We start from the raw sequence: 27,169 nt of genomic DNA, 5'->3' as shown, positions 1-27,169 counted from the left end.
ATGCCAATAAGAGACGTTCCAAGGGGGTAAATTTTGTACTCGGCGATAAGTGTGGTTGTCGACTAAGAATCTTTCTTTGAAACAGTGTTCTAGGAAATTCTCTCCGCGTTTCATTAACCCGGTGTCTTTTAGACTTAAACTACCCGACTCCCTTCGTATACATGATGTGTTTCATAAGTCGTTACTTAAGAGATATGTGTCACCAGTGGTTCCTGTTAAAAAACCTCCCCCACCTGTGGAGGTTGAGGGTCAGGAGGAATTCATCATCTCTAGAATCATGGATGTCAAAAAGGTTAGAAACTCCTTTCAATACCTGGTCCACTGGAAAGGTTTTGGACCTGAGGAGAGGTCCTGGGTACCTATGTCTAGGATGCATGCTTCCAGGTCAATTGCTAAATTTCACAGTGAACACCCTGAGAAACCCTGTCCACGATTGTTGGGTCCAGAGGCCCCTCGTGGAAGGGGGGGTACTGTCACGAGACGCAGACGGCGGGATTCTCGTCCCCTGCGCCGCCGCCGATCCCCGATCTCGCGGCAGCCAGGACATTCGTTATGGTGACGGGGGATGCGGTACGTCCGGCCGCACTCCTCCTGCAGGAGCGGCCGGCATTCCCCGTCACCATAGAGACCAGGTGAGGCTGAGCGCCGAGCAAGGCACTCGGCGCTCGGCTACTGTCAGGGAGGAGGGGTCATGTGACGCTGGCCACGTCACATGACCCCTTCCCTCCACTATTTAAACAGGCAACCTGTTGGCCCCAGGTTGCCTGTGATTTTCGTCTCTTGGGCTGTGTGTGATTATTATTATATCTTATCTGACCTCTGGTATTGACCTTGATTCGTTTCCCGACATCCCTTCTGCCTTCTCCTTGATATTGACTCTACCTCTCGGATTTGCCCTCGGCTCACTCTCGGATTTGTCTCTGCCTCCTCCCTTGTACTGACGTGACCTGCCGTACTGACCTCGGCTAATTGACCCGCCTTGCCCTTCCCATTTCTGGGTACCTTGTTTGTCTACCTCCCTGTCTGCTCGGTTGCTACTTCTCGTTTGGCTGTCCGCTTCCCTCGCTGTCTCTATCCTCTCTGCTGGCACTTACGCAGGTCAGGGTCCGTCGCCCAGTTGCGCCCCGTCACCTAGGGCGGGTGGTGCAGGTAGGCAGGGACAGGGTTGAGAATGGCAGTCGAGGGGGTGTACTCCCTCTCTATCTTCCTAACCCCTGACAGCAGCCCTCCAGTTGTTGCAAAACTACAACTCCCAGCATACATGGACAGCTTACAGCTATCAGCCTACAGCAGGGCATGGAGGGAGTTGTAGTTTTACAACAGCTGGAGGGCCGCAGGTTGAGCATCCCTGGTATATACGTAGTCTGAGAAAAGTGTCTCTCCCTGCACCACATTCATCATCCAGCCTGAGCCCCTGTGATAAATCCAGCCGGTCTTAGCTTACACCATCTGCAGGATTATTAGTTATTCCCTCCTGATAATTTCCATTGTTAAAGGGACGGCCACTGTGGAGGTCAATGTTAAAGGGGCGGTCACTGTGGAGGTCACTGTTAAAGGGGCGGGCACTGTGGAGGTCAATGTTAAAGGGGTGGGCACTGTGGAGGTCATTGTTAAAGGGGCGGGCACTGTAGAGGTCACTGTTATGGGGGATACTGTTGATATCTTTTTAGGACACACGGAAACATGAAATTAAATAGATTAAATATACCCGTGTGCGAAGCCAGGTCCTTCTGCTAGTACTGTATATAAGGAGGCATAAGTAAGCAGAGGGGGTCAAGGTAAGGAGGAAGTCAGAAGTAGGGGGTCAAGGTGAGAAGGAAGACATCAGTGCAGTGGGTCACAGTAAGGAAAATGACATGAGAAGAGGAGGTCAAATTAATGAAAAAGTAGATGGTGGAGGAATACATGAGTGGGTGGTTGGGTTGAGGGTAAAGAAAATCATTTGGATTGGGAAGATATCATTGAGCAAAACAGCTATTCATCCATTACTACTGACAACCAGCCTCTATATCATGTGTGAGAGGTTGTCACAGCCCGCCCCTGTTACTGACATCACTGATATTGTAATATAATTACATTGTGATCAGACATGAGATCCACACACCTTATACTACAGGAGCAGCTATTCCATCTATTACTGCTGACAACCAGCCTGTATATCATGTCTGAGAGGTTGTCACTGCCCTGCCCAAACTGTAATATTATGGGCCAGATTTATCCATCTTACTCCACTTTTACATATGTCCAAAGTCACTTCTGGCTAAGTCAGATTTATTAATGGTCCTTAATACTGTGATAAATGTGGTTTGACGGTAGCAGTTTATCCTTCAATAAGCGGCTTTCCAAAAGTCGCACGTCTTTACGAAAAAGTCACATGTTCTATTAACAAGTCGCATAAGATAAGCATGGTCCTCACTGGAGTGAAATTGCGCAATTTTTTTGCGACTCTTTTAAATTGTCGCAATAGTAAATCTGTCTAGAGATTCATTTACATAAGAAAACATGGCCACTTTCAGAAAACTGGCAAGCATAGTGCAGAGCCAATAAAAGTCTCAAATTTTTGCGCAGTTTTAGTGATTGCGCAAAAATTTGCAGCTTTTTCACTCCATTATTTTGACTCGAGCTAATGATAAATCTGGCGTGTATACGGTATATGATTAATTCTATGTAATGTCATCTCTTTAGGAAACACTTGTCATGGGTGCGACTTTCCATTCCTCCGATAGTTGCACAGGTGATGTTTTACAGTTTGGACCGTAGTATTTGGTCTCCGGCGCTGATTCCCTCCCTGCACAAACAGCCTTATCTCTCATGATTCAGAAGATCGGAAATCTGGAATATTCTGCCCACATACACCGTGTGGACTGTGTAGTTATAGGACGGGATTGTGATGCATTAGAGTCCCAGTCCCAGTTCAGTTTTATTCAATGAGTTACACAGGATGAGAAAAACAGCGCCACACCTGTCCGTCCATGGGTGGCGTCTGGTATTGCAGCGCAGTGTAAAGTGAAAGAGACAGAGCTGTAATACAAGAGGCGAGATGCAGAGAACTTCCACTTTGTAACTTGAAGAAGGTGTAATTTCAGGTCATGTTCATTGCTGCAGCACCCCTGCTTTCTAATCCCTTACTCGTCCATTTGTCATATCTCACATTCCTCCTGATACGCCCCCCACCTTCCATTTGAAATCTGTCATATAACACTTTCTTCCTGTCCCATTGAGAGGAGCAGTGAATATAACAAGAGGGAGGAAGTGTGTGTTTTGTGCAGCGGGGGAGGGGATGTGTTGTAGGCAAACAGCCCTGGAGGAGGGGGGGTAGCTTCCATTATAATTAGGATTATTATTGCTCCTGTCCTCTGCGTCCCCTGTCCAGCCGGTCACACATGTAATGTGTCACTGATGACGAAATGAGGGGAAATGGCGATCATTAGCGATTAATAATATGTTACTGTAACAGCTTTTACTGCTGCGGGAGTTCACGGGTCTCGCGGGATTGCGCAACGAACTCACGCCTGGGCAGCCCGCAAGTACGGAGCGGAAGAAGTATGACATTGAGCGCAGCCGCACTTAACATATAGGGAGGGCCTGCCGCCGCACTTAAAAAAAGCACTTGCGGGGCTCAAGAAGCAGCTACCTTGGGCCCCCCAGGAGCAACTGGGCCCGGGGCAGCTGCCCCTTTTGCCCCGCGTTACCTCTTCATACTGTGTAGCTCTTACCTCTTCATACTGTGTAGCCCACTGGTCGTAAAACTGCAGCTTTTCCAAGACAGAACAGTCTTTGTGAGCAGCAGCAATCACATCCCTGACTTCTTGCAGCCTTTTACCACAGTCTGCCATGTTTTTAGACTTTCAAATGATGCATTTCTCTTGTCCTTATAGACGTGTGGCAAAAATTATCTGCAAAAGAAAAAAATATGATTGTATTAAAGTTAAAGAGGTTCTCTAAGACCAGGAATCACTTTTGATATTGCCAGGCAGGGTGCAAGGATTAAAAAAGCCTTACCTGTCACAAGCTCCCTTCTCCTCTGCTTCCCACTGGACCAGAAGTATCACGTGCCACCTATGGACACATCTCTCTGCTGTTGGCTAAACAATGGCTTCATAGGTGATGTGTGCAGGTATGGCATGACTACTACCACCACTAAGGCCACTGATTGGTGATGTGCATGTAGATGGCATGTCACCCTGCCTGGCAATGTCAAAAGGGTTTTTCAATTTTGGAGAACCCCTTTAAATGGATGCTGTATGTGTGGTCTCTATCAATTACAATAGGGAGATCATGTTCACTCCCTCAGGAATGTGAGGAATATTTTAAATGTATCATGTACAGTACAGACCAAAAGTTTGGACACACCTTCTCATTCAAAGAGTTTTCTTTATTTTCATGACTATGAAAATTGTAGATTCACACTGAAGGCATCAAAACTATGAATTAACACATGTGGAATTATATACATAACAAACAAGTGTGAAACAACTGAAAATATTTCATATTCTAGGTTCTTCAAAGTAGCCACCTTTTGCTTTGATTACTGCTTTGCACACTCTTGGCATTCTCTTGATGAGCTTCAAGAGGTATTCCCCTGAAATGGTTTTCACTTCTCAGGTGTGCCCTGTCAGGTTTAATAATGTCATGGTCTTAACTGCTTGCTGCTCTCCTTCGTTTGACATGTGCTGGCGGCCATCTTGGTTTCTGGGTTTCTTGTAGCCTTCCACCCTGCGGCTCCTCCTTCCCCTGGGAGGAGCTGGATGCCTAGCTCATATATATAGGAGGTCTGTGGCTTCAGTTCCTTGCTTGGTCCTCTTGTGTTCACATGCTTCTAAGACTGCTGCTGCTTCTGGTTCCTGATCCTGGCTTCGTCTGACTACCCTTCTGGTTCCTGATCCTGGCTTCGTCTGACTACCCTGCTGGTTCCTGATCCTGGCTTCGTCTGACTACCCTGCTGGTTCCTGATCCTGGCTTCGTCTGACTACCCTGCTGGTTCCTGATCCTGGCTTCGTCTGACTACCCTTCTGGTTCCTGACCTCTGGCTTCTCAAAGACTCTGCTCGGTTTCACCATCCGTTTGGACTTTTGCTTTACAGCTTTATTTTCAATAAAGCCTTCTTATTTTCACTTATCTCTTGTTGTACGTCTGGTTCATGGTTCCGTGACATTAGGACCAAGCCATGAATTCTGACGGTACAGGGCCATCCTCGCTACCCACGCTGGTTGCCAGACTTGATCAGCAGGATCACCTGTTGGGTCGGTTCGCTGTGGCGTTGCAAACCCTGCTTGAACGCACGGCTCATTTCGCTCCCGTTGCCGATGGGTCGGTTGTCGCTCCTGGGCTCGCTCCTACTGCCGCTCCGGTTGTTGCGCCAGAGTCTACCCCGACACCTGTTGTTGCACCTGCGGTGTTTCGGGGTATGACCGGTTCTGCCCCTCTTCCACAGCGCTTTGGGGGAGAGCCAACTCAGTGCCGAGGTTTCCTTAACCAGGTGGGCATTTATTTCGAGTTGCTGCCACATGCCTTTCCTACTGAGAGATCAAAGGTGGGCTTCTTGATCTCGCTGCTCTCGGACAAGGCCTTGGCCTGGGCCAGCCCTTTATGGGAGAACAACAATCCGGTGGTTGCCGAGTTTTCCGGTTTTGTTGCTTCTCTTCGGAAGGTATTCGATGTGCCGGCTCGTGCTGCCTCTGCTGCGAAGCTCCTTATGTCCATCAGACAGGGTTCACGATCCGTAGCTGAATACGCCATTGAGTTTCGTACCCTGGCAGCAGAGGTGGGCTGGAATAATGAGGCTCTGGTCGCTGCTTTCTCTCATGGTCTCTCGGATGCCTTGAAGGATGAGGTTGCAGCTAAGGACCTACCAGTTGAGCTCGAGTCTCTTATTTCTTTCCTGATTTTGATTGACACCAGACTCAGGGAGAGACCTTCCTTTAAGGAGAACCTGCGGAGGTCTTCTAACAGATTGGTGCCTACGTTTGCTGTCCCACCCGTGCCTCCCTCTCCTCCCACGCCTCCTGGGGATGACTTGTCTGGGGGTGAACCCATGCAGCTGGGGTTTGCTCGCCTGTCCGAGGGGGAGAGGGCACTCCGGAGACGTGAGGGCCGATGCATGTACTGTGGTCTCGGTGGGCATTTTCGGTTGGCATGTCCGAACCGTCCGGGAAACGCTCGTACCCTGAGATCCTGTCGGGGGCAGATCTTGGGTGGAGTCTCCTCGTCCCCGGTTTCCCGTGTTGACAAACCACTGATCACTGTTGTCCTCTCCTGGGTCGGGGGCTCGGTGACGACCCAGGCGTTGGTGGACTCTGGTGCTGGTGGTTTGTTCATTGATAGTGTGTTCACTGCCGCCAATTCCATTCCTCTGCAGGCTCGAGGTTCCCCACTGGCTCTTGAGGCGATAGACGGCAGACCCCTTCTGCCGCCACACGTGACTCATGAGACCCTTCCAGTGGGGATAGCCATTGGTGCCGTTCACAGAGAGTCGGTCTGCCTCCAGGTTATTTCGTCTCCACACTACTCGGTGGTCTTGGGGTACCCCTGGCTCCAGAAGCATAACCCGACTTTCGATTGGAGATCGGTCGAGATCCTCTCGTGGTCACCGCAGTGTGGGGCTAGTTGCATCCATGGGTCTGTCAAGTTGCTGTGTACTTCCTCGGACTCTCTGTTGCCTCCTGAATATGAGGAGTACCGGGATGTATTCGATAAGGTGCGCGCGGTTGCCCTACCTCTGCACCGCCCATATGATTGTGCCATAGAGTTACAATCTGGTGCCGTTCCTCCTCGTGGCAAAGTCTATCCACTGTCGGTAGCGGAGAATGAGGCCATGGAGGAGTACGTGAGGGAGGCGCTTTCACGCGGACACATTCGCAAATCTTCGTCCCCGGCAGGGGCTGGATTTTTCTTTGTGAAAAAGAAGGGCGGTGAGTTGAGGCCTTGCATCGATTACAGGGGTCTCAATCGCATCACGATCAAGAACGCTTACCCGATACCCTTGATTTCCGAGCTGTTCGATCGCCTTAAAGGGGCCACGGTCTTTACCAAACTCGACCTGAGGGCGGCATATAACCTGGTAAGGATCAAGGCGGGCGATGAGTGGAAGACCGCGTTTAACACCAGGACCGGTCATTACGAATCCTTGGTTATGCCCTTTGGGTTGTGCAATGCGCCCGCAGTCTTTCAGGAATTCATCAACGATGTTTTCCGTGACCTGTTGCAGCAGTGTGTGGTAGTCTATTTGGATGACATCTTGGTATATTCTGAATCCATGGAGGCCCACATTCTGGATGTCAGACGAGTGTTGCAACGGTTACGAGAGAACAAGCTGTTCGGTAAGCTTGAGAAATGCGAATTTCACCGATCCCAGGTAACCTTCTTAGGTTACATCATTTCCGCTGAGGGGTTCTCCATAGATCCTGAGAAGGTTTCGGCTGTTTTACAGTGGCCCCAGCCCAGTGGTCTTCGTTCCCTGCAGCGCTTTTTGGGCTTCGCCAATTATTATCGGAAGTTCATCAGGGACTTTTCCATGCTGGCCAAGCCTCTCACGGATCTGACCAGGAAGGGCAGTAATTCCCAGGTCTGGCCGCTCGAGGCCATCCGAGCTTTTGAGGCCCTAAAGTCCGCCTTTGTGTCGGCTCCGATTCTGTCGCATCCCAACCCTGGGTTGCCCTTTGTCCTCGAGGTGGACGCGTCTGAGACGGGAGTAGGCACCCTTCTGTCTCAGCGTAGAACACCAGAGGGTCCTCTGCTTCCTTGTGGGTTTTACTCCCGGAAACTGTCTTCCGCGGAGTGCAACTATCAGATTGGTGACAGGGAGTTATTGGCCATCGTGCAGGCCCTTAAAGAATGGAGGCACTTGCTCGAGGGTTCGGTGGTTCCGGTTCTCATCCTGACGGACCACAAGAATCTGACCTACCTTTCTGAGGCCAAGAGATTGACACCACGTCAGGCCAGATGGGCTCTGTTCTTGTCACGTTTTAATTACGTGGTCTCCTACCTACCCGGTTCCAAGAACATCAGGGCGGATGCCTTATCACGGCAGTACTCCGAGCTGTCCAGGGAGGAGTCGATTCCGACTTCGGTCATACCTCCGAATCAGATCCTGGCCGCCATTCGCACCAGCCTGACCTCTCCCCTGGGTGAGCAGATTTTGGCGGCTCAATCTGGTGCTCCCTCTGGGAGACCCAACGGCAGATGTTTTGTGCCTGAGGAGTTGCGCACTCGGTTGTTGCGAACCTACCATAACTCCAAGACCGCGGGGCATCCTGGAAAGAATCAGCTGTCCTGGGCTGTTTCACGTCTGTTCTGGTGGCCTTCCCTACGTTCCGACTTTGCCGCATATGTAGCGGCATGCTCCGTTTGTGCCCAGAGTAAGTCCCCTCGGCACCTTCCGTTGGGCCTTCTGCAACCCATAGCCACCGGGGAGCGTCCATGGTCACACCTGGGGATGGATTTCATTGTGGACCTCCCTGCATCCCGAGGCCATACGGTCATTCTCATGATTGTGGATCGGTTTTCCAAAATGTGCCACTGTGTTCCTCTCAAGAAGTTACCCTCTGCACAAGAGTTGGCCACGATTTTTGCCAGGGAGGTCTTCCGGTTGCACGGTTTGCCTAAGGAGATTGTGTCGGATCGGGGGAGTCAGTTTGTGTCCAGGTTCTGGCGCGCCTTTTGCTCCCAGTTGGGGATTCATCTCTCCTTCTCCTCGGCCTACCACCCTCAGTCCAATGGGGCCGCAGAACGATCCAATCAGGCCTTGGAGCAATTCCTTCGTTGCTATGTCTCCGATCACCAAGACAATTGGGTTGACCTCCTGCCTTGGGCTGAGTTTGCCAGGAACACGGCGGTGAACTCTTCCTCTGGGACGTCTCCCTTCATGGCCAATTATGGGTTCCAACCTGCCGTGTTACCGGAGGTATTCTCTCCCCAGGATATTCCGGCTGTGGAGGATCACCTTTTCGTCCTACGTGCTTCTTGGGTACAGATCCAGAAGTCCCTTGAGGTCTCTGCGCAGCGCCAGAGACTCCAGGCTGATCGCAGACGAGCGCCTGCTCCTTCCTACCAGGTCGGAGACCGTGTATGGTTGTCCACCCGCAACCTCAACCTTCGAGTGCCCACTCCCAAGCTGGCGCCTCGCTTTGTTGGTCCCTTCCGAGTGCTTCGCAGGGTAAACCCGGTAGCCTATGCCCTTGCGCTTCCTCCTGGCATGCGGATCTCCAACGTGTTTCATGTCTCCCTGTTGAAGCCACTGGTGTGTAATCGTTTCACTTCCTCGGTTCCTCGGCCTCGTCCGGTCCAAGTGGGCAATCGTGAGGAATATGAGGTGAGCAATATCCTGGACTCACGCCTGGTCCGCGGTCGGTTGCAGTTTTTGGTCCATTGGCGTGGTTATGGTCCAGAGGAGCGTTCCTGGGTTCCCTCCACAGATGTCCATGCTCCTGCCTTGCTCCGAGCCTTCCACGCACGCTTCCCTCAGAAACCGTTTTGTGCTCTGCGGAGGAGGGGCCCTTGAGGGGGAGGTACTGTCATGGTCTTACCTGCTTGCTGCTCTCCTTCGTTTGACATGTGCTGGCGGCCATCTTGGTTTCTGGGTTTCTTGTAGCCTTCCACCCTGCGGCTCCTCCTTCCCCTGGGAGGAGCTGGATGCCTAGCTCATATATATAGGAGGTCTGTGGCTTCAGTTCCTTGCTTGGTCCTCTTGTGTTCACATGCTTCTAAGACTGCTGCTGCTTCTGGTTCCTGATCCTGGCTTCGTCTGACTACCCTTCTGGTTCCTGATCCTGGCTTCGTCTGACTACCCTGCTGGTTCCTGATCCTGGCTTCGTCTGACTACCCTGCTGGTTCCTGATCCTGACTTCGTCTGACTACCCTGCTGGTTCCTGATCCTGGCTTCGTCTGACTACCCTTCTGGTTCCTGACCTCTGGCTTCGCAAAGACTCTGCTCGGTTTCACTATCCGTTTGGACTTTTGCTTTACAGCTTTATTTTCAATAAAGCCTTCTTATTTTCACTTATCTCTTGTTGTACGTCTGGTTCATGGTTCCGTGACAAATAAGTGGGATTTCTTGCCTTATAAATGGGGTTGGGACCATCAGTTGCGTTGAGGAGAAGTCAGGTGGATACACAGCTGATGGTCCTACTGAATAGACTGTTAGAATTTGTATTATGGCAAGAAAAAAGCCGCTAAGTAAAGAAAAACGAGTGGCCATCATTACTTTAAGAAATGAAGGTCAGTCAGTCAGCCGAAAAATTGGGAAAACTTTGAAAGTAAGGGCTATTTGACCATGAAGGAGAGTGATGGGGTGCTGCGCCAGATGACCTGGCGTCCACAGTCACTGGACCTGAACCCAATCGAGATGGTTTGGGGTGAGCTGGACCGCAGAGTGAAGGCAAAATGGCCAACAAGTGCTAAGCATCTCTGGGAACTCCTTCAAGACTGTTGGAAGACCATTTCAGGGGACTACCTCTTGAAGCTCATCAAGAGAATGCCAAGAGTGTGCAAAGCAGTAATCAAAGCAAAAGGTGGCTACTTTGAAGAACCTAGAATATGACATATTTTCAGTTGTTTCACACTTGTTTGTTATGTATATAATTCCACATGTGTTAATTCATAGTTTTGATGCCTTCATAGTCATGAAAATAAAGAAAACTCTTTGAATGAGAAGGTGTGTCCAAACTTTTGGTCTGTACTGTATATGTATTCTTATGACGTAATATCTGTCCATATGCCCTTATGGGAAATATGGACGCCACAGAGAAGGTTCCCATTCTCAGAATCCCCCTCTATTAGTCAGTGTGGGAGAGAGGCTAATAAAGAGCACCATTTGCTCTCAGAGACTTGGCCCATCCATGTATTACACGTTTGACCATTGAGAGGCTGCTGCTGGGCAAATCTAACTGGACGTCTTTCTGGAGTGCAGTTTCAGCCTGGACATTACATGGTTGCTCATTCATGTAACACCGCATTTAGGCTGCAGGGGAAATATGTGTCCAAATAAAACCTTCAGGACTGCAGAGATTGCAAGGCTGGCAATTTTTTTTTTTAGACAATTCTCTTAAACAGAAGGTCAGTTTCTGTGACTGACAATCAGCTCCATACATCTGAATGGGGCTTGCAGAAAGTCATATGCTTGCCCCCAAAACAACGCCATGCAGATGAATGGAAAAGCACTTTGCAGTGAGCCCCTGAGGTGCAGAGGATGGGAGTGGTAGTGGTCCTGATGAGATGAGTCATGGTGTACTCCCTCAGGCCATCGTACCATGGGGTTTGGTGCAGTGATATGGTGATGTGAAGGAATCAGGCAGATGTAGAAGAACAACAAACAATTTTCTTTACTGAGTGCAAAGGATGAATTAGAGTACATCCAACTATTGTCTATACAAGGTGCAATGTCTATTGCCCCAGATGATGAGGTATGGTGGCAGGCAAGATTGCAGACAATAGCACTCTAGGGTAGTCTTTCTTTATGTCCTGATTTACCTTCGCTAACAATAAGCTGGCACTTGTGGCTAAAGGTGTCCACTTGTGAAATGCAGGCTATTGAGTGTGACTGTCCCGAGCTGTGGGGATGGGTGTCTTAACTTCTTATCCCCTCACCTGCAGAGTAGTCTGCATAGCTGTAGTGCTGTTCACTCAGCTGACTGTAAATACTGTAGCTTGCAGATCTTCTTTGAACTAGGACCCTGCAGTCTCCCTGGAGTAGTGGTCCTCACAGACGAGCTGTATCTCTAGTCCCAAAGACCCTTGGAGTGGGAGCAGATGGATCTGCTCCTTCACTCCAGGCCAACCATTTTCTCCAGTCTCAGGAAACTTCTAGCAGCTTGAAAAATGTAGCTATAGTGACCCACACCTGTATTTCACGCGCATTACGCAAATATTACATTGCCGATTTTTCACGATCAAGAAAATAATCTCGAATTCGCAAATATTGCCCCTGCCGCTCATCACTAAGCAGGACCACCCCAACTCTACCAATAGGGAAGGAAACAGAATGGTAAATTTAATTCCTAAGGTCACCCATACCTTACCATTGCTGAAACATACGGCAGATACATAACATAACATTATTACAAAATATACAAGCAATTGCAGATACCCATAGGTCTAGGGAAATTTTCTACAACAAAATCTGCCTTATGTGAATGTACCCTTGTGGAAATACTTATCCTGCCCGAAAATGGCTTTTAAGAAGATCACAGCATCCTAGACATTAGAACTATGTATTGTTTAGTAGTCAGTATCCTAACCATTCTTTTAGCACTTGCCTATGAAGTTCACATATCAGATGAGATGACTCATACTATATGTTCCTGGAGCTACAAGCTGAAGTGCCTGGCGTTTGTTTTCCTAGAAGGCCAGATCTCTCAGCACCACATTACACATGTATGTAACTAGAAGACTAGGGGCCCATGTGAAGTTATGCAATGCATTAGGTAAATGGCTCCAGTATAGTGCTATTTATCACCTGAAGACACTGAGCGCATGAATTCCTTTCACCCGCAGTGCATTGTCGTGTGGAGACATTCCTAGCTACATTAGGTAGAATGAACAGTTAGAAATAATTAGCTGGACGGTTTATTTTATTCACATACATTGTAGGTTTCTCAATGACCATCAGTCATTTTGACAGGCAAATCAGTGCAAATGTAAAATTTGTTAGGAAGTCCCATGCCACCCCTGGGAGGAAAGGTGGACAATGGACATACCATATGTTGCATGGGGGCCCAGTAGGCAAGGGGGCCACGGCTACCTTAGAAACAGCTTCCTACTGTGTATTAGATTTCATGTAAGAGACTGAGCTAATGAATTCCATGGGTTGGGTGGGGGGTTATTGAGCTATTCGAACGCTAGCTGCCATCTATTCTTCTTGCACAAGTGCCCTCTGATGTCTGTGTCCACCCTGCCTGGGACCAAGAGCTCTCCTGACTCACAATCTCAGCAACACATGGGAGTCAATTGTGCATGTGAGAGCCTTACACATCCATGAACACTTCACCACAGCAGCATGTGTGTGGTAGAAGTCTCTTTGGCCCCCTAAGCTGGCGGAGGCACCCCTGCATGTGTCAAGGGAATATTTGGCAACTGCTCGGTTACTCTCTCTTTTCTTCTGTCCATTCCAGTTGCTTTCTAATAGACCATTCCACCACACAATCCTAGCCAGGCCTAAATTAATTGTAATAGTTGCAGGTGAATTGTGAAAGGTTTCCTTTGTGTTTCCATTTGCCACTGTCCCACCATATTTGTATGGTTATTTTCCTTAAAGGCGTATTCCAGCACAAAAAATTCTTTCCCCCAGGTTGGACATATTGTAAAAAAAATAGAACTTATATCCACTTCACCCATCCCCCACCACTGACATTCAGATCGAGCTGCACTCCGCTTTCTGCTTCTGTCTTCACATGGCAGGAAACAGCTAGGATTGTCCCCAGCCAATCACTGGTGATAGGAGCAGGAAGTGAAGTGCAGCAGGGACCCTGGCACCACCATTATGGGTGAGATGAGAAGTTTTTCTATATTCTTACAGCATGTGCACCCTGGGGAAATGCTTTTATTGAGCTGGAATCTCCATTTAAATACCTTACAGTTGGAGAGATCCGAGCAGCAGCCTTAAATGGGTATTCTAGTTTCATGATATTTATTTTATGCACTTATATAGCGCCACTATATTCCGCAGCGCTTTACAGACATTAGCATCCAACTGTCCCCAATGGGGCTCACAATCTAAGGTCCCTATCAGTATGGCCTCATGCACACGACCGTTGTGTGCATCACTGGCCATTGTTCCGTTTTCCGTGATTTTCTGCGGACCCATTGACTTTCAATGGGTCCGTTGAAAACTCGAAAAATGCACAGTTGTTCATCTGCGGCCGTGATCCGTGTTTCCTGTCCGTCAAAAAAATAGGACCTGTCCAATTTTTTTGACGGACAACGGTTCACGGACCCATTCAAGTCAAAGGGGCCGTGAAAAAACATGGATGCACACAAGATTGGCATCCGCGTCCGTGATGCGTGGCCGTAGGCTACCGTATGCTGCTGCGTCTTATGGGGCGAATGCTGGCAGTTTTACATTGCAAGCTGCTATGTACGAGCGAGTGGGGACTCGGGGAGGGACTGGGAGGAGGAGCTGGGGGCTGGCAATAGCGGCGGGGCGGTGCAGTCAGTGTACTATAGCCCCGCCCCGCCGGTATACTAATATAAGATGTCTTATTCAATTATTAGTTATTAAACATGCCCCCTCACTCCTAATAGTACCTTACATCCTAACAGCTTCAGTAGAATGTCACGTGCCTGCGCCGCCTACTTTATAAATGAAGCAGGCGGCGCAGGCAAGTGATGTCAGTGAGTGACGCGCCGGCCGCCCGGCCTGCCTGCCTGCATTTTACTGAAGCGGTTAGGATGTACGGTACTATTAGGAGTGAGGGGGCATGTGTAATAACTATTAATTGAATAAGACATCTTATATTTGTATACTGGAGCGGCGGCGGGGGGGGGGGGGGGTCTGTGGATGACATTTTTATGGGGGACATCTGTGGATGGCACAGTTATGGGCTGGGGGACGTCTGTGGATGGCACTGTTATGGACTGGGGGGGTCTGTGGATGGCACTGTTATGGGCTGGGGGGGGTCTGTGGATGGCACTGTTATGGGCTGGGGGGGTCTGTGGATGGCACATATATAACAGTGCCACCCATAGATCCCCCCTCTAACAGGGCCATCCACAGATCCCCCCTGTAACAGTGCCAGCCACAGATCCCCCTGTAACAGTGCAAGCCACAGATCCCCCCATAACAGTGTCCGTGACAGATCCCCCCCATAACAGTGTCCGTCATCCACAGATCCCCCCATAACAGTGTCCGTCATCCACAGATCCTCCCATAACAGTGTCCGTCATCCACAGATCCCCCCATAACAGTGTCTGTCGTCCACAGATCCCCAGTAATAGTGCCATCCACAGACCACCATTAGTTCCAAACCCACCAAACACTCAGCACACCTTTTGGTTAAAAAATTTTTTTTTCTTATTTTCCTCCCCAAAAACCTAGGTGCGTCTTATGGGCCGGTGCGTCTTATAGGGCAAAAAATACGGTACTTTCACACAGATCCGCAGATCCGTCTGTATAAAAGCTTTTTCAGATCCGACAGTATATTCTAACACAGAGGCGTTCCCATAGTGATGGGGACGCTTCAAGTTAGAATATACTACGAACTGTGTACATGACTGCCCCCTGCTGCCTGGCAGCACCCGATCTCTTACAGGGGGCTGTGATCCGCACAATTAACCCCTCAGGTGCCGGACCTCCCTCCCCAGTTTTAAATTCATTGGTGGCCAGTGTGCCCCCCCTCCCTCCCCAGTTTTAAATTCATTGGTGGCCAGTGTGCCCCCCCTCCCTCCCTCCCTCCCCTGTATTTAACTCATTGGTGGCCAGTGCGGCCCCCCTCCCTCCCCTGTATTACTGTACATTCATTGGTGGCCAGTGTGCCCCCCTTCCCTCCCTCCCCTGTATTTAACTCATTGGTGGCCAGTGTGGCCCCCCCTCTCTCCCCTGTATTACTGTACATTCATTGGTGGCCAGTGGGCCCCCCTCCCTCCCCCTCCTAATTAAAATCCCCCCCCTATCATTGGTGGCAGCGGAGAGTTCCGATCGGAGTCCCAGTTTAATCGCTGGGGCTCCAATCGGTAACCATGGCAACCAGGACGCTACTGCAGTCCTGGTTGCCATGGTTACTTAGCAATTTTTAGAAGCATTATACTTACCTGCGTTGTCTGTGACCGCCCGGGCACTCCTCCTACTGGTAAGTGAAAGGTCTTTGCTATGAGCAATGCGCCACACAGACCTTTCACTTACCAGTAGGAGGAGTGCCCGGCCGGTCACAGACAGCGAAGGTAAGTATAATGCTTCGAAAATTTCTAACTAACCATGGCAACCAGGACTGCAGTAGTGTCCTGGTTGCCATGGTTACCGATCAAACTGGGACTCCGATCGGAACTCTCCGCTGCCACCAATGATGGGGGGGGGGATTTTAATAAGGAAGGGGAGGGAGGGGGGGCCCACTGGCCACCAATGAATGTACAGTAATACAGGGGAGGGAGGGGGGGCCGCACTGGCCACCAATGAGTTAAATACAGGGGAGGGAGGGGGGGCACACTGGCCACCAATGAATGTACAGTACTACAGGGGAGGGAGGGGGGGCCGCACTGGCCACCAATGAATTTAAAACTGGGGAGGGAGGGGGTGTGCCCCCTCCTGCCTGGCAGCACCTTATCTCTTACAGGGGGCTATGATACGCACAATTAACCCCTCAGGTCTGGCACCTGAGGGGTTAATTGTGCGGATCACAGCCCCCTGTAAGAGATCGGGTGCTGCCAGGCAGAAGGGGGCAGTCATGTACACAGTTTGTAGTATATTCTAACTTGAAGCGTCCCCATCACTATGGGAACGCCTCTGTGTTAGAATATACTGTCGGATATGAGTTTTCACGATCTAACTCAAATCCGATGGTATATTGTAACATAGAGGCATTCCCATGGTGATGAGGATGCTTCAAGTTAAAATATACCATCGGATTGGAGAAAACTCAGATCCGATGGTATAATAGGGACTCCTGACCTTACATTGAAAGTCAATGGGGACGGATCCATTTGCAATTGCACCATATTGTGTCAACGTCAAACAGATCCGTCCCCATTGACTTGCATTGTAAGTCAGGACAGATCCGTTTGGCTCCGCACGGCCAGGCAGACACCAAAACTATGTCCTCTTCAATGTTTACCTACAGCATTGTAGTGGTGGTGGCAGGGGCATAGCTACCATAGAAGCCGAAGAAGCAGCCCAGTGGGAGGACAAATGGATTTATTTTAAGGGTCCAGGGAGCGGTGAGTATGGTGCTTCCACTGGTATTACTCACCACTCCCTGTTCTTCATCTCCAGGCACCTGTGCTGTACTAAGTCCTAGCAGTGCACAGCTTCAGGACAGGACGTAGAGTGCGTAGGAGAGCATTATGGCCTGATCATGAAGATAGGTCATCAATTTCATGACACCAGAATACCCCTCTAAAGAAGCAGGGGAGGACTGGCCATAGACCCTACAGAGAAATTTTCCAGTGGACGAGATGCCCAGGGGGCCGCCCAAACCAAGAGATCTGATGCTCTCAGTATTAATTAATACTAGGAATATCTAGTACTTATGCACCTGGCTGGCAGAAGAAAGTGCCCTCCTGCTTTCATATGTCTTGCCGTCCTCAGAGTAGTGATAGAGTTGAATGCTGCGGCGGGGGCGGCAGTATTTTGTGCTGCACTTTGTATTTGGTTCTGCTGGGGCAGTATTTTGAGCTGCACTGTGTATTTGGTTCTGCTGGGGCGTTACTTTGTGCAACACTGCAGTATTGCTTGCCCTGCCTACTTATGTTGGCCCTGCCTACTGTCAATTTGGACCCATCTACAACATGGGGCCACTTTTATTTTATTTTTTCCAGGGCCACTATAAATTCCTAGTCTGCCCCTGTAAAGAAGCCAGGTATTATTAGAAGGCAGAAGAGCAGGAACTTGGTCTCACAACAGACTGTCCTTTTCTTTATGGTCCTTTGCTGAGATCTGTTCACATCATGTTAAGCCCACATTTGGCATATACACTGGGAAGAGTATCCCTTTGGCTTTATCAGAATGTTTTAGTATAATTTATTTATTCACTGTATGAAATAGTGTAGTAGAGCATAAAGAAAGTATGGTATAGGCTTATTTTTCAATGGGAGCCCCAAATGCCCCAAATGTTATTCTACTTACTTGACCATAAAGTATAGAAATCATTTATGCACGCTCAGTAATTTTCTTCTGCTATATGAAAACCTGTTTATTTTCTATTATATTTGTTATGTTTGAATTATTAGGTTAATCATAAATCACCAGAAAAATGTACAGTATCTTCCTGTACAATAGCCAACCACCTGCCTTTTTCTTGGGGCTCTGAAATAAATCAGAATACTGTCAGAATAAACCCTAGGCGACAGCAGTATACGTTATTTTACAATTTATTTATATTATGCTTTGCCACCTATTAATGTAGACAACAGTTTTAAACCATTTTACAATACATTTAATTTTGATCATAATTCTACAGCTGACATATATAATTAATTGGGATAAAATGTTGTCACTATGTAAATACATAGGGGGACATTTATCATTCCCCCTATGCCAGTTTTCTGGCTTTAAAAAGTTGCAAAACCCAGTTTTGCAGCTTTTTAAGTGTCATTGCAACTTTTTTTTTTTTTTTTTTACAAGTGTCTGGTATTTTTACGCCAGTTTCCGAAGAAGAGAGCATGATGAGGATGGGATCATTGTCCCTTGTGCATTTATCATTAGTTACATCAGAAATTGGGGTAAATAATGAATGAAATCAACAGCAACTACGAGTCGATTCTACCTGAACCAGAAGTGCTCCCATTGGCCTGAAGATTGGTGCATGACATTCTGAGGTCTCCTACAACTCAAATTTTTCCCTCTTGTCTTTCAGTTTAAAAAATAACTATAAACTTGTGTAGAATTTAGTTTTTTACTTATATGATGGATCAAGCACTCTGTTTCTGCTCATCAGATGGATGAAAGGAAAAAGTTACAGAAATGTGAACAGAGCCTGTGTTAGACTCCTGACGGACTCCATGGACTACCTCGGTAGTATTCTGATTCTACAGGTTTCAAAGCTGAATCTCTTAAATTTACCGGATGGATTGTCTGCACTAAGCTTGATCTGATGATTTACATTCTGGGAAGTGTAGGATTTCTACTATACTTTGTAGGGAAAACTAACCTTACCTATTTCCTGCTGCCTGTATAGCACCACCATATTCCTTAGTGCAGTACAGAGATTGCTATCAGAGATTACTTCACATCAGTCTCTGTGCCTAATGGGGCTCTAAATCAAATTTTCCTATCTCCTTAGGAAGTCGCTTAACAAAACCAGTATGTTTATTTATTTTTTTGGTGTGTGGGAGGAAATTGGAGAACCCTGAGTAAACCCCAGTAGGCACGCATATGTCATCCTTGGTTGAATTCAAATCCAGGACCTTCTAATATAGTACTGTACAGGCTGTAACGTAGCATAAGTATAGCTATATATTTATAACAGTATATATATACAGTACAGACCAAAAGTTTGGACACACCTTCTCATTCAAAGAGTTTTCTTTATTTTCATGACTATGAAAATTGTAGATTCACACTGAAGGCATCAAAACTATGAATTAACACATGTGGAATTATATACATAACAAACAAGTGTGAAACATCTGAAAATATGTCATATTCTAGGTTCTTCAAAGTAGCCACCTTTTGCTTTAATTACTGCTTTGCACACTCTTGGCATTCTCTTGATGAGCTTCAAGAGGTAGACCCCTGAAATGGTTTTCACTTCACAGGTGTGCCCTGTCAGGTTTAATAAGTGGAATTTCTTGCCTTATAAATGGGGTTGGGACCATCAGTTGCGTTAAGGAGAAGTCAGGTGGATACACAGCTAATAGTCCTACTGAATAGACTGTTAGAATTTGTATTATGGCAAGAAAAAAGCAGCTAAGTAAAGAAAAACGAGTGGCCATCATTACTTTAAGAAATGAAGGTCAGTCAGTCAGCCAAAAAATTGGGAAAACTTTGAAAGTAAGGGCTATTTGACCATGAAGGAGAGTGATGGGGTGCTGCGCCAGATGACCTGGCCTCCACAGTCACCGGACCTGAACCCAATCGAGATGGTTTGGGGTGAGCTGGACCACAAAGTGAAGGCAAAATGGCCAACAAGTGCTAAGCATCTCTGGGAACTCCTTCAAGACTGTTGGAAGACCATTTCAGGGGACTACCTCTTGAAGCTCATCAAGAGAATGCCAAGAGTGTGCAAAGCAGTAATCAAAGCAAAAGGTGGCTACTTTGAAGAACCTAGAATATAACATATTTTCCGTTGTTACACACTTGTTTGTTATGTGCATAATTCCACATGTGTTAATTCATAGTTTTGATGCCTTCATAGTCATGAAAATAAAGAAAACTCTTTGAATGAGAAGGTGTGTCCAAACTTTTGGTCTGTACTGTATATATATATATATATATATATATATATATATATAGGTAAGGCTGACAAGTCAGCCTGCATTTGTGGGAGGGGCGCAGGCACCTATAAAATGCAGGCACGCCCTCACCTGCTTGCATGCGTTTCCGGTGCAATCTCCCACCACGAGCGTCACGCCCTCTGTCACAGCGCGCCTTCTCAGGTAACCAGGGCCTGCCGGGGTTCCTCTCGTCCACCGCCGTCCTTGTCTGACATGCAGGATAAGTGCGCCCCTCCTCTGATTCCTTGCTCCCTACCCCACGGCCTCATTGTTTCCTCGGTCACCCGCCTACCCTCCCGGCCCTGCCATGCTTTCTTGCCGGCGCTGCGGGGTCACGTGGGACACTAGGTCTGAGGCTCGCCGCTCAGCATCCTGGTTCCCCCGGCAATGGGGTTCGCGTCCCCAGCCTGCGGTCACGTGGCCCCGGCGCTGTATGAGTACGGCGCTGCATTTCATTCATTTTGGCAGCAACTGCTGGGTCTCCCTTGGCTGCTTCAACAGGGCACTGGGGGCTGGCCAGGTATAGCAGCGTGCTGCATTCCGGTTAGGGTGGGCCTTTAGAGAATGGGGTCCTCATGTGTTTAAAAAAAATTAAAAAATCGTCCACATGTGTATTAAAAAATAAATAAATAAATAAAACCTTCCTTATGTGTGGAAAAAAAGTCAATAATTTTTGCCTGGTCGTCACAATACTGATTGTTTTGCAGGCTCTGGGTGCTCCCTTGATCTAGCCAATACCGTCAGCCGAGGTTCTCTCTAATAGTCAGTCAGTCGTTCCGTCTGATCCGACCGCCGCATATTCCACTCTGCTACATCTGCGGATGTTTTGGTAACTACGTTTTCTTTTCCCACCACATACTCATTTCCGGTACTCTCAGTCCCACGTAAGTCATGAATGTCGCTACCAGTCACGGTTGGCCTCCCCACGGTTCAGTAGCCATGTCATGTCTTTTGCCTGCCATTTCAGGCTCACGTTCAGTCACCATGTCTGTCGCCTGTCACGTTGCAGGCTCACGTTTTCAAATCACCATGTTTGTTGCCTGTTGCATTTTCAGGCTTACGTTTATTAGTTACCATATCTGTTGCCTGTTATGCTTCAGGCTTACGTTTTAATTACCATGTCCGTTGCCTGTTATGCTTCAGGCTTACTTCTATCATCACCATATCTGTTGCCTGTTACGCTTCAGGCTTACGTTTATCAATTACCATGTCTGTTTTCTGTTACGTTTCAGGTTTATGTTTATTAATTTCCATATCTGTTGCCTGTTACGCTTCAGGCTTACGTTTATTAACTACCATATCTGTTGCCTGTTACGCTTCAGGCTTACGTTTATCAATTACCATGTCTGTTGCCTGTTACGTTTCAGGATTGCGTTTATTAATTACCATATCTGTTGCCTGTTATGCTTCAGGCTTACGTTTATTGATTCCTATGTTTGTTGCCTGTTACGTTTAAGGTTTACGTTTATTAATTACCATATCTGTCGCCTGTCACGTTTCAGGCTCACTTCCATTTCCTTTTTCTCTGGTACGATTTCAGGTTTGGTGTTCATTTTCATCCTTTCCTCTAACCTTCCTGTTTTATGCCACGTCACTTTAGCTTCCCCAGGACATTTCACACCCTAGTCCGCCCAGGTCCTCCACAGTAACGCCCGTTTTCCTTCAAGCACCAGGCACTCGCCCAACTCACTAGTTACTTCTACCACCATTCACGGCTCAGGTCTCTCTTCTGAACTGCAGGGCCCCCAGCTCCGCTATTAATTTCTGTTTGTCATCTCGCAGTTGCAGTATGTCGCACACGTCCAACATTGAGGAGGCCTTGTCGGTTCCTGAAACCCCCGCATCCGAGCAGGCCAGCATTTCATCTTTAAGGAACTGGACAATTCCGAAATTAATCGCAGAACTAAATAGGAGAGGGATTCAACACCCTGCTTCCGCCCGGAAGGCAGAATTATACAGACTTCTGATGGCTGAACCAGCAGCCCCAGATTTGGAGCAAGTCTCCATGTCTACCCTCCAGCTGTCACTGACTCAACTGCATTCAATGATGAATAACATTGCCTCCTCAGTCTCGGATGTGCAGACTAGGCTCCTGGCAGTTGAATCCTACCAGGGGACAGCAGCTACCCAGTCTGCACCCCCCTTGCCAGTAGCCTCCACTTTAGGGCCCTTTCCCCCAGGTAGGGTCCTAAGCACGCCAGAAGTAGCTCCCTCACATTTCATCCCCAGCAATATCAAAAAAGACATCCTAGAGGGTAAAGACGTCAATCTAGCATCTATCCTCATAGCCACGCATGACACAGTAGAGAGCAAAACGATCGCTTGCGGCGACGTGTCCATCGTCCTCAAGGCCAGGGATCCCCGCCTAAACAAAAAGTTGTCCATTACCGAGTTTGTCCTGGCGTTCAGTCTGTTCAGGGATGTCCTTTGCTCAGTCCACCCTGAGAGGCGGGAGGAGTTGGATACCTATTATATCAGGTCACAAACTGGGCTTCCATGGACATGGAGCTTTTTTGCCGCCACTTCGCACGGCTCAAGGCCCCAGCGTGTGCCTCCTGCCAGTCAATCGCCCACTCCTCAGATTGGTGCCCCAATGTAGGATCCTCCATGTCCTAGGGCAGAGCTCTTCGGGTCTCAACAAAGGTCTGGCCCAACCATGGACAAGTTGGGGCGTCCCATAGTTTTCTTGGGTAATAGCCAGGTCTGCAACAACTATAACCAGAACGCCTGTTACTACAACAAATGTAGGGCCCTCCATGTATGTGCCATGTGTTTCAGGGCACACCCCCAAATGGCTTGTCTTCAAAGATCCTCCAGACCATTATAACTAACCGGGGTCAATGTGGACTTACTGGCAGCCCTTCTGCAAGGCCACCACAATCCGCAGTTCGTCCAATTCTTAGTTTCAGGGTTCACCGCAGGCTTTCACACGGGCCTAGTAGCTCTTTCCCAGTCCACTTGGGAGGGTCCCAACCTCTTATCAGCAGCCGGGGATCCTGAGTCAGTGTGGACACTAATCAGGTCCGAATTAGAGAAGGGGTTCCTCATCGGTCCTTTCTCCATTGTCCCCTTCGACCAGTGGAGAATCAACCCCATATGCGTCGTGTCAAAAAAGTTTACCAATAAAAAACATTTGATTTATTATCTTTCCGCACCTCATGGCTCTAGCATACCTAGCTTAAATTCCTTAGTTCCCTCTGAGGACTTTTATATGCGCTACTCTTCAATAGACGAGGCCATTCAGCTCATCCTCCATGTAGGCAGGGGGGCATGGTTGGCCAAGGTGGACATCGCTGACGCTGTCAAGCTGCTGCCCATTCAGCCGCAGCTTTGGAAGTTCTTTGGGATCAAGTGGCAGGACCAATACTACTTTGAAAACTGCCTGACTTTCGGGTCTAAGAGCAGCCCCTGGCAGTAGGACCTGTGCCAAAGTAGAATTGCAGTCTTGCCACAAGGTAGGGCTTTCATATCCAGGCTCCTGCAGTTACTCCCCTCAGCTCCCGAGCAAGACAGCCTCATCCGTTTAGATGCCCAAGCCATGGCCGCCTCCGGGGGTTTTGCAGCAATCTGCGGGAATCAGTGGTTTGCGGGCTCTTGGCCATCAGAGATTTCATCAGCTCAAGTCGCTTTGAAATCTTCTCCTTTGTTGGAATTCTACACGATTGTGGCGGCTGCCCAAGTCTGGGGCAGGCAATGGGCCAATTCTTCCATGGCTTTCATCACAGACAACCAGACAGTGGTAGAAATCATCGCTAGGGGCAGATCCCAGTCACCCCAGATCATGTCTTTTGTCCGCAGGCTGGTTTGGCTCTCCCTGCAGCATAATTTTCACGCTTCATGCAGGCACATTCAGGGCAGACGCATTATCACGTTTTAATTTCGATGCTTTCTTCCAGATCATGCCAGAGGCAGAACGAATAGGGCTCCCCCCTCCGGTTTTTCAATCACTCATTTTTACAGCCAAGTCTCTGATGCAGAAGTCTCTGTCTCTTAACACGGCCAGGAATTATAAAACCGCTTGGAACACGTTTAACAGATTCCCACTCCTTCATTCAAGAAAGGATACCGACAGGACCACATACATCACAGCCTTCATAGCTTACTGTCATACTGACCTCAAACTGTCCTACAACACTATCATGTTGTACCTGGCTGGGGTCCAGCATTTTTCTATGTTGGAGGATCCAGAAAGTAGGTCGGTTTTCTTGTCCCAGGCAATTAAAGCCACAATTAGAGGCGTTCAGAAGAGTAGCGAGGGGTCCGTTCCGAGCAGACAGCCGGTGTCAGGGGAACTCTTCAGGAAGCTTTCTACCTCCCTAGATGGTCTTCCTTTTGGGCTCCATTCCAGCACAGTTATCAAAGCAGCCATGTACCTTAGCTTCTATGGGTTCTTGAGACCCGGCGAATTCACCAGCATTTCGGCCAAGGCAAAAGGCTTAACTAGGGGTCAGCTGGTCTGGTGTAGCGACCATTTCTCCCTTTACCTTCTGGCGTCCAAAACCTCTCAGGTAGGGCCACCGGTGGAAGTAAAGTACTTCCAGACCTTCAACGCATGGTGCTCAGTTCAAGTTCTTAGGAACTTGCTGTCAGTTTTGGGAGACTCCGCCCCGGACAGTCCTTTGCTTCCGTTTAAGGTCAGGGCCATCACGCCTTCTCAGTTCATCTCACATATTCGTACCTTGGCATCGGGCTTGGGCTTCGACCCCAAGGCAATTTCAGGGCACTCCTTCCGCATTGGGGCTGCATCAGCGGCTTCAAAGCATAATTTCCCTGGCCATATTATTCGTAAAATGGGCCGCTGGCACTCCTCGTGCTTTGCACGTTATATTCCGCATCCCCACACCGAGATATTCAAGGCCTTTCGCAGTTTGGCTTCATGATTTGGTACAGGTTCAATAAAGTTACTCTCTACTCTACTTGGTATGTTTTTTGCCCCCTTATAGGCCTACCCACGGCATGGCTAAGGGCACCCTGCCAGCCATTTAGTTAGGTCAGCAAGCCGTTAGTCAGTCAGGTCCTGGTTCTTCATGGTACCAGTTCTCTTCCGTAGCCGTGACCACAAATAGGTAAGGCTGACAAGTCAGCCTGCATTTGTGGAAGGGGCGCAGGCACCTATAAAATGCAGGCACGCCCTCACCTGCTTGTGTGCGTTTCCGGTGCCCCACCCTGCCTCCCCTTTTCTTTCCATATTCCTCAGGGTATGCCCCCTTATAGGCCTACCCACGGCATGGCTAAGGGCACCCCGCCAGCCATTTAGTTAGGTCAGCAAGCCGTTAGTTAGTCAGTCAGGTCCTGGTTCTTTAGGGTACCAGTTCTCTTCCGTAGCCGTGACCACAAATATATATATATATATATATATATTGTCCAAGCTCCCGGTAAACATATATTGAAAGGGGTTTACTCGTTTTCATAGGCCCTAGGCATATGGGCATCCTCTGCTCTGCACCCTTATCTATGAGCCAAGCAGAAAGGATCCCTTTACTATAAGGAGAGTTGAGAATACTCATTTAACCCCTTTAATGACCGCCAATTCATCCTTTTACTGCCGTCATCAATGGGCATTATTCCAGGCTGCCACCTTTTTACAGAGGTCTAGAATAAGCGCTGCATGGGTCTCCCATGAAGATGAGAGCAGGAGCAAGCTCCTGCTCTAACAGCCCAGATTGCCAGACCCACCGACCGGAGCTGTTCAACACCTTAGATGCTGCGGTCAATAGTGGCCACAGTATTTAAGTTGTTTAGAGGGAGGGAGCTCCCTTTGTCAGGCATTAGGCCTATGTGAGTGAGATTACGGGGTGCTAATGTCTCCTCATGGCAACTGGGGGCCTAATGAAGGCTGCCAGGTCTGCCTGCAGTTTATGCCTATTAAAGCTCTGAGCAACGAATGGGGAGATCTCTGGATCTATGTTAGGTACATGACTTTATTAGAGATTGCTATGTACAATACGATTTTCTGAATTTCATTTTTCACATTAATCATGCGATAACCCCTTTAAGTGTAGAATTTGCAACTATGTACTAGAAGAGATAGCCAGTCCTTACACCAGCTCCTTGAACATCCCCATAAACTTGACTTCTTGAGTCGTATAGCTACATATCACAATTACACATTTACAGCCTGTTCTCAGGCCACGTAGGTCTTATTAATATCTATTTACATTCCAGTTATGAATCCGCATAGACAGGACATGAATTTCTAATATTCACTTTTTCCTGAAAGCATGAGCAAACATTATTGTATTCGAGCAACGTCCATGAAGCACTCCCTCATCCCTGGCCCTCGGTATCAGCCGCACTAATGCAGAACATTCTCCCCATTTAAAATGGAATTTGGACATTTTCGCTAGAACAAAAATGTGAAAAGCCTTCAAAGTGACTGTTGGTGGCTACAACACAACCCTGGCTATGATGCTACATTTGCATATTTGCCAAAGGTGCGGTCAGTTACATGGAAAAATAGGATAAAAAATATGGCTCTCTCTAAAAATGTTTTCTGCAAATCTTCTTAGAAATGATTAAAAAAGCATTCAATCAGTCACAGCTCGTGTATAGTAAAAGTGAGTTCTCAATTGACTATGGCTCCGCTTTAATATTTAACACCACCAGCTGTTTTGTCTGCATGGCAAGAGACGTGAAAATGCTCCCTCTGGTGGAGAACAGGGGTAATTTCACATTGCTGAAATCCAAAGAAAGCTCCAGTTTGGATCCGCTTTACATAATTTTATTATTATTATTTTTTTTATAGGGAATTGGATTATGATTAGTTACCTAATATAATATAATTATCCAATGTTTTCTGTTTGCTAGCGAGACAACATTTTATCTCTACATAGGAAACAAAGATAGGCTGAGCAAGGAAGCCCCCCGGGAACTGTGGCACTGGACTGTTGGCACGCAAATGCAGTTTTAAAACTAAGACAGAGAAAGGACTGACAGGAAGACTCCTCCATTGTCTAGTCTAGGCCACGGACTCCTTCCATTCCCTACAACTATATGCCGTTGACAGGGACCTGACAAAATCTTTCAGTCCTCCTCCTGGGTGGGCCCTATCTGAGTTTACACCCTGTAGGAGCCGCTTCCCCTGCCTCCACTA

General features: G+C 48.1%; 1 protein-coding gene across 2 annotated transcripts in view; it reads right to left on the bottom strand.

Moving 5' to 3' along the window:
* Nucleotides 1–27,169, bottom strand: part of METTL27 (methyltransferase like 27) — a 107,835-nt gene that overhangs the window by 69,261 nt on the left and 11,405 nt on the right. For both annotated transcript variants that reach the window (XM_040423626.1, XM_040423625.1), the window contains exon 2: nucleotides 3,717–3,896. In XM_040423626.1, coding sequence (XP_040279560.1) covers nucleotides 3,717–3,836 — 120 coding nt within the window. In that variant the 5' untranslated portion in view covers nucleotides 3,837–3,896. The remainder of the gene's footprint in view (nucleotides 1–3,716; nucleotides 3,897–27,169) is intronic.

This window comes from Bufo bufo, chromosome 3 (assembly GCF_905171765.1).
Source record: "Bufo bufo chromosome 3, aBufBuf1.1, whole genome shotgun sequence".
NCBI lineage: Eukaryota > Metazoa > Chordata > Amphibia > Anura > Bufonidae > Bufo > Bufo bufo.
Note: the sequence above shows the minus strand (reverse complement) of the source record. Positions and strands in the feature narration are given on the sequence as shown.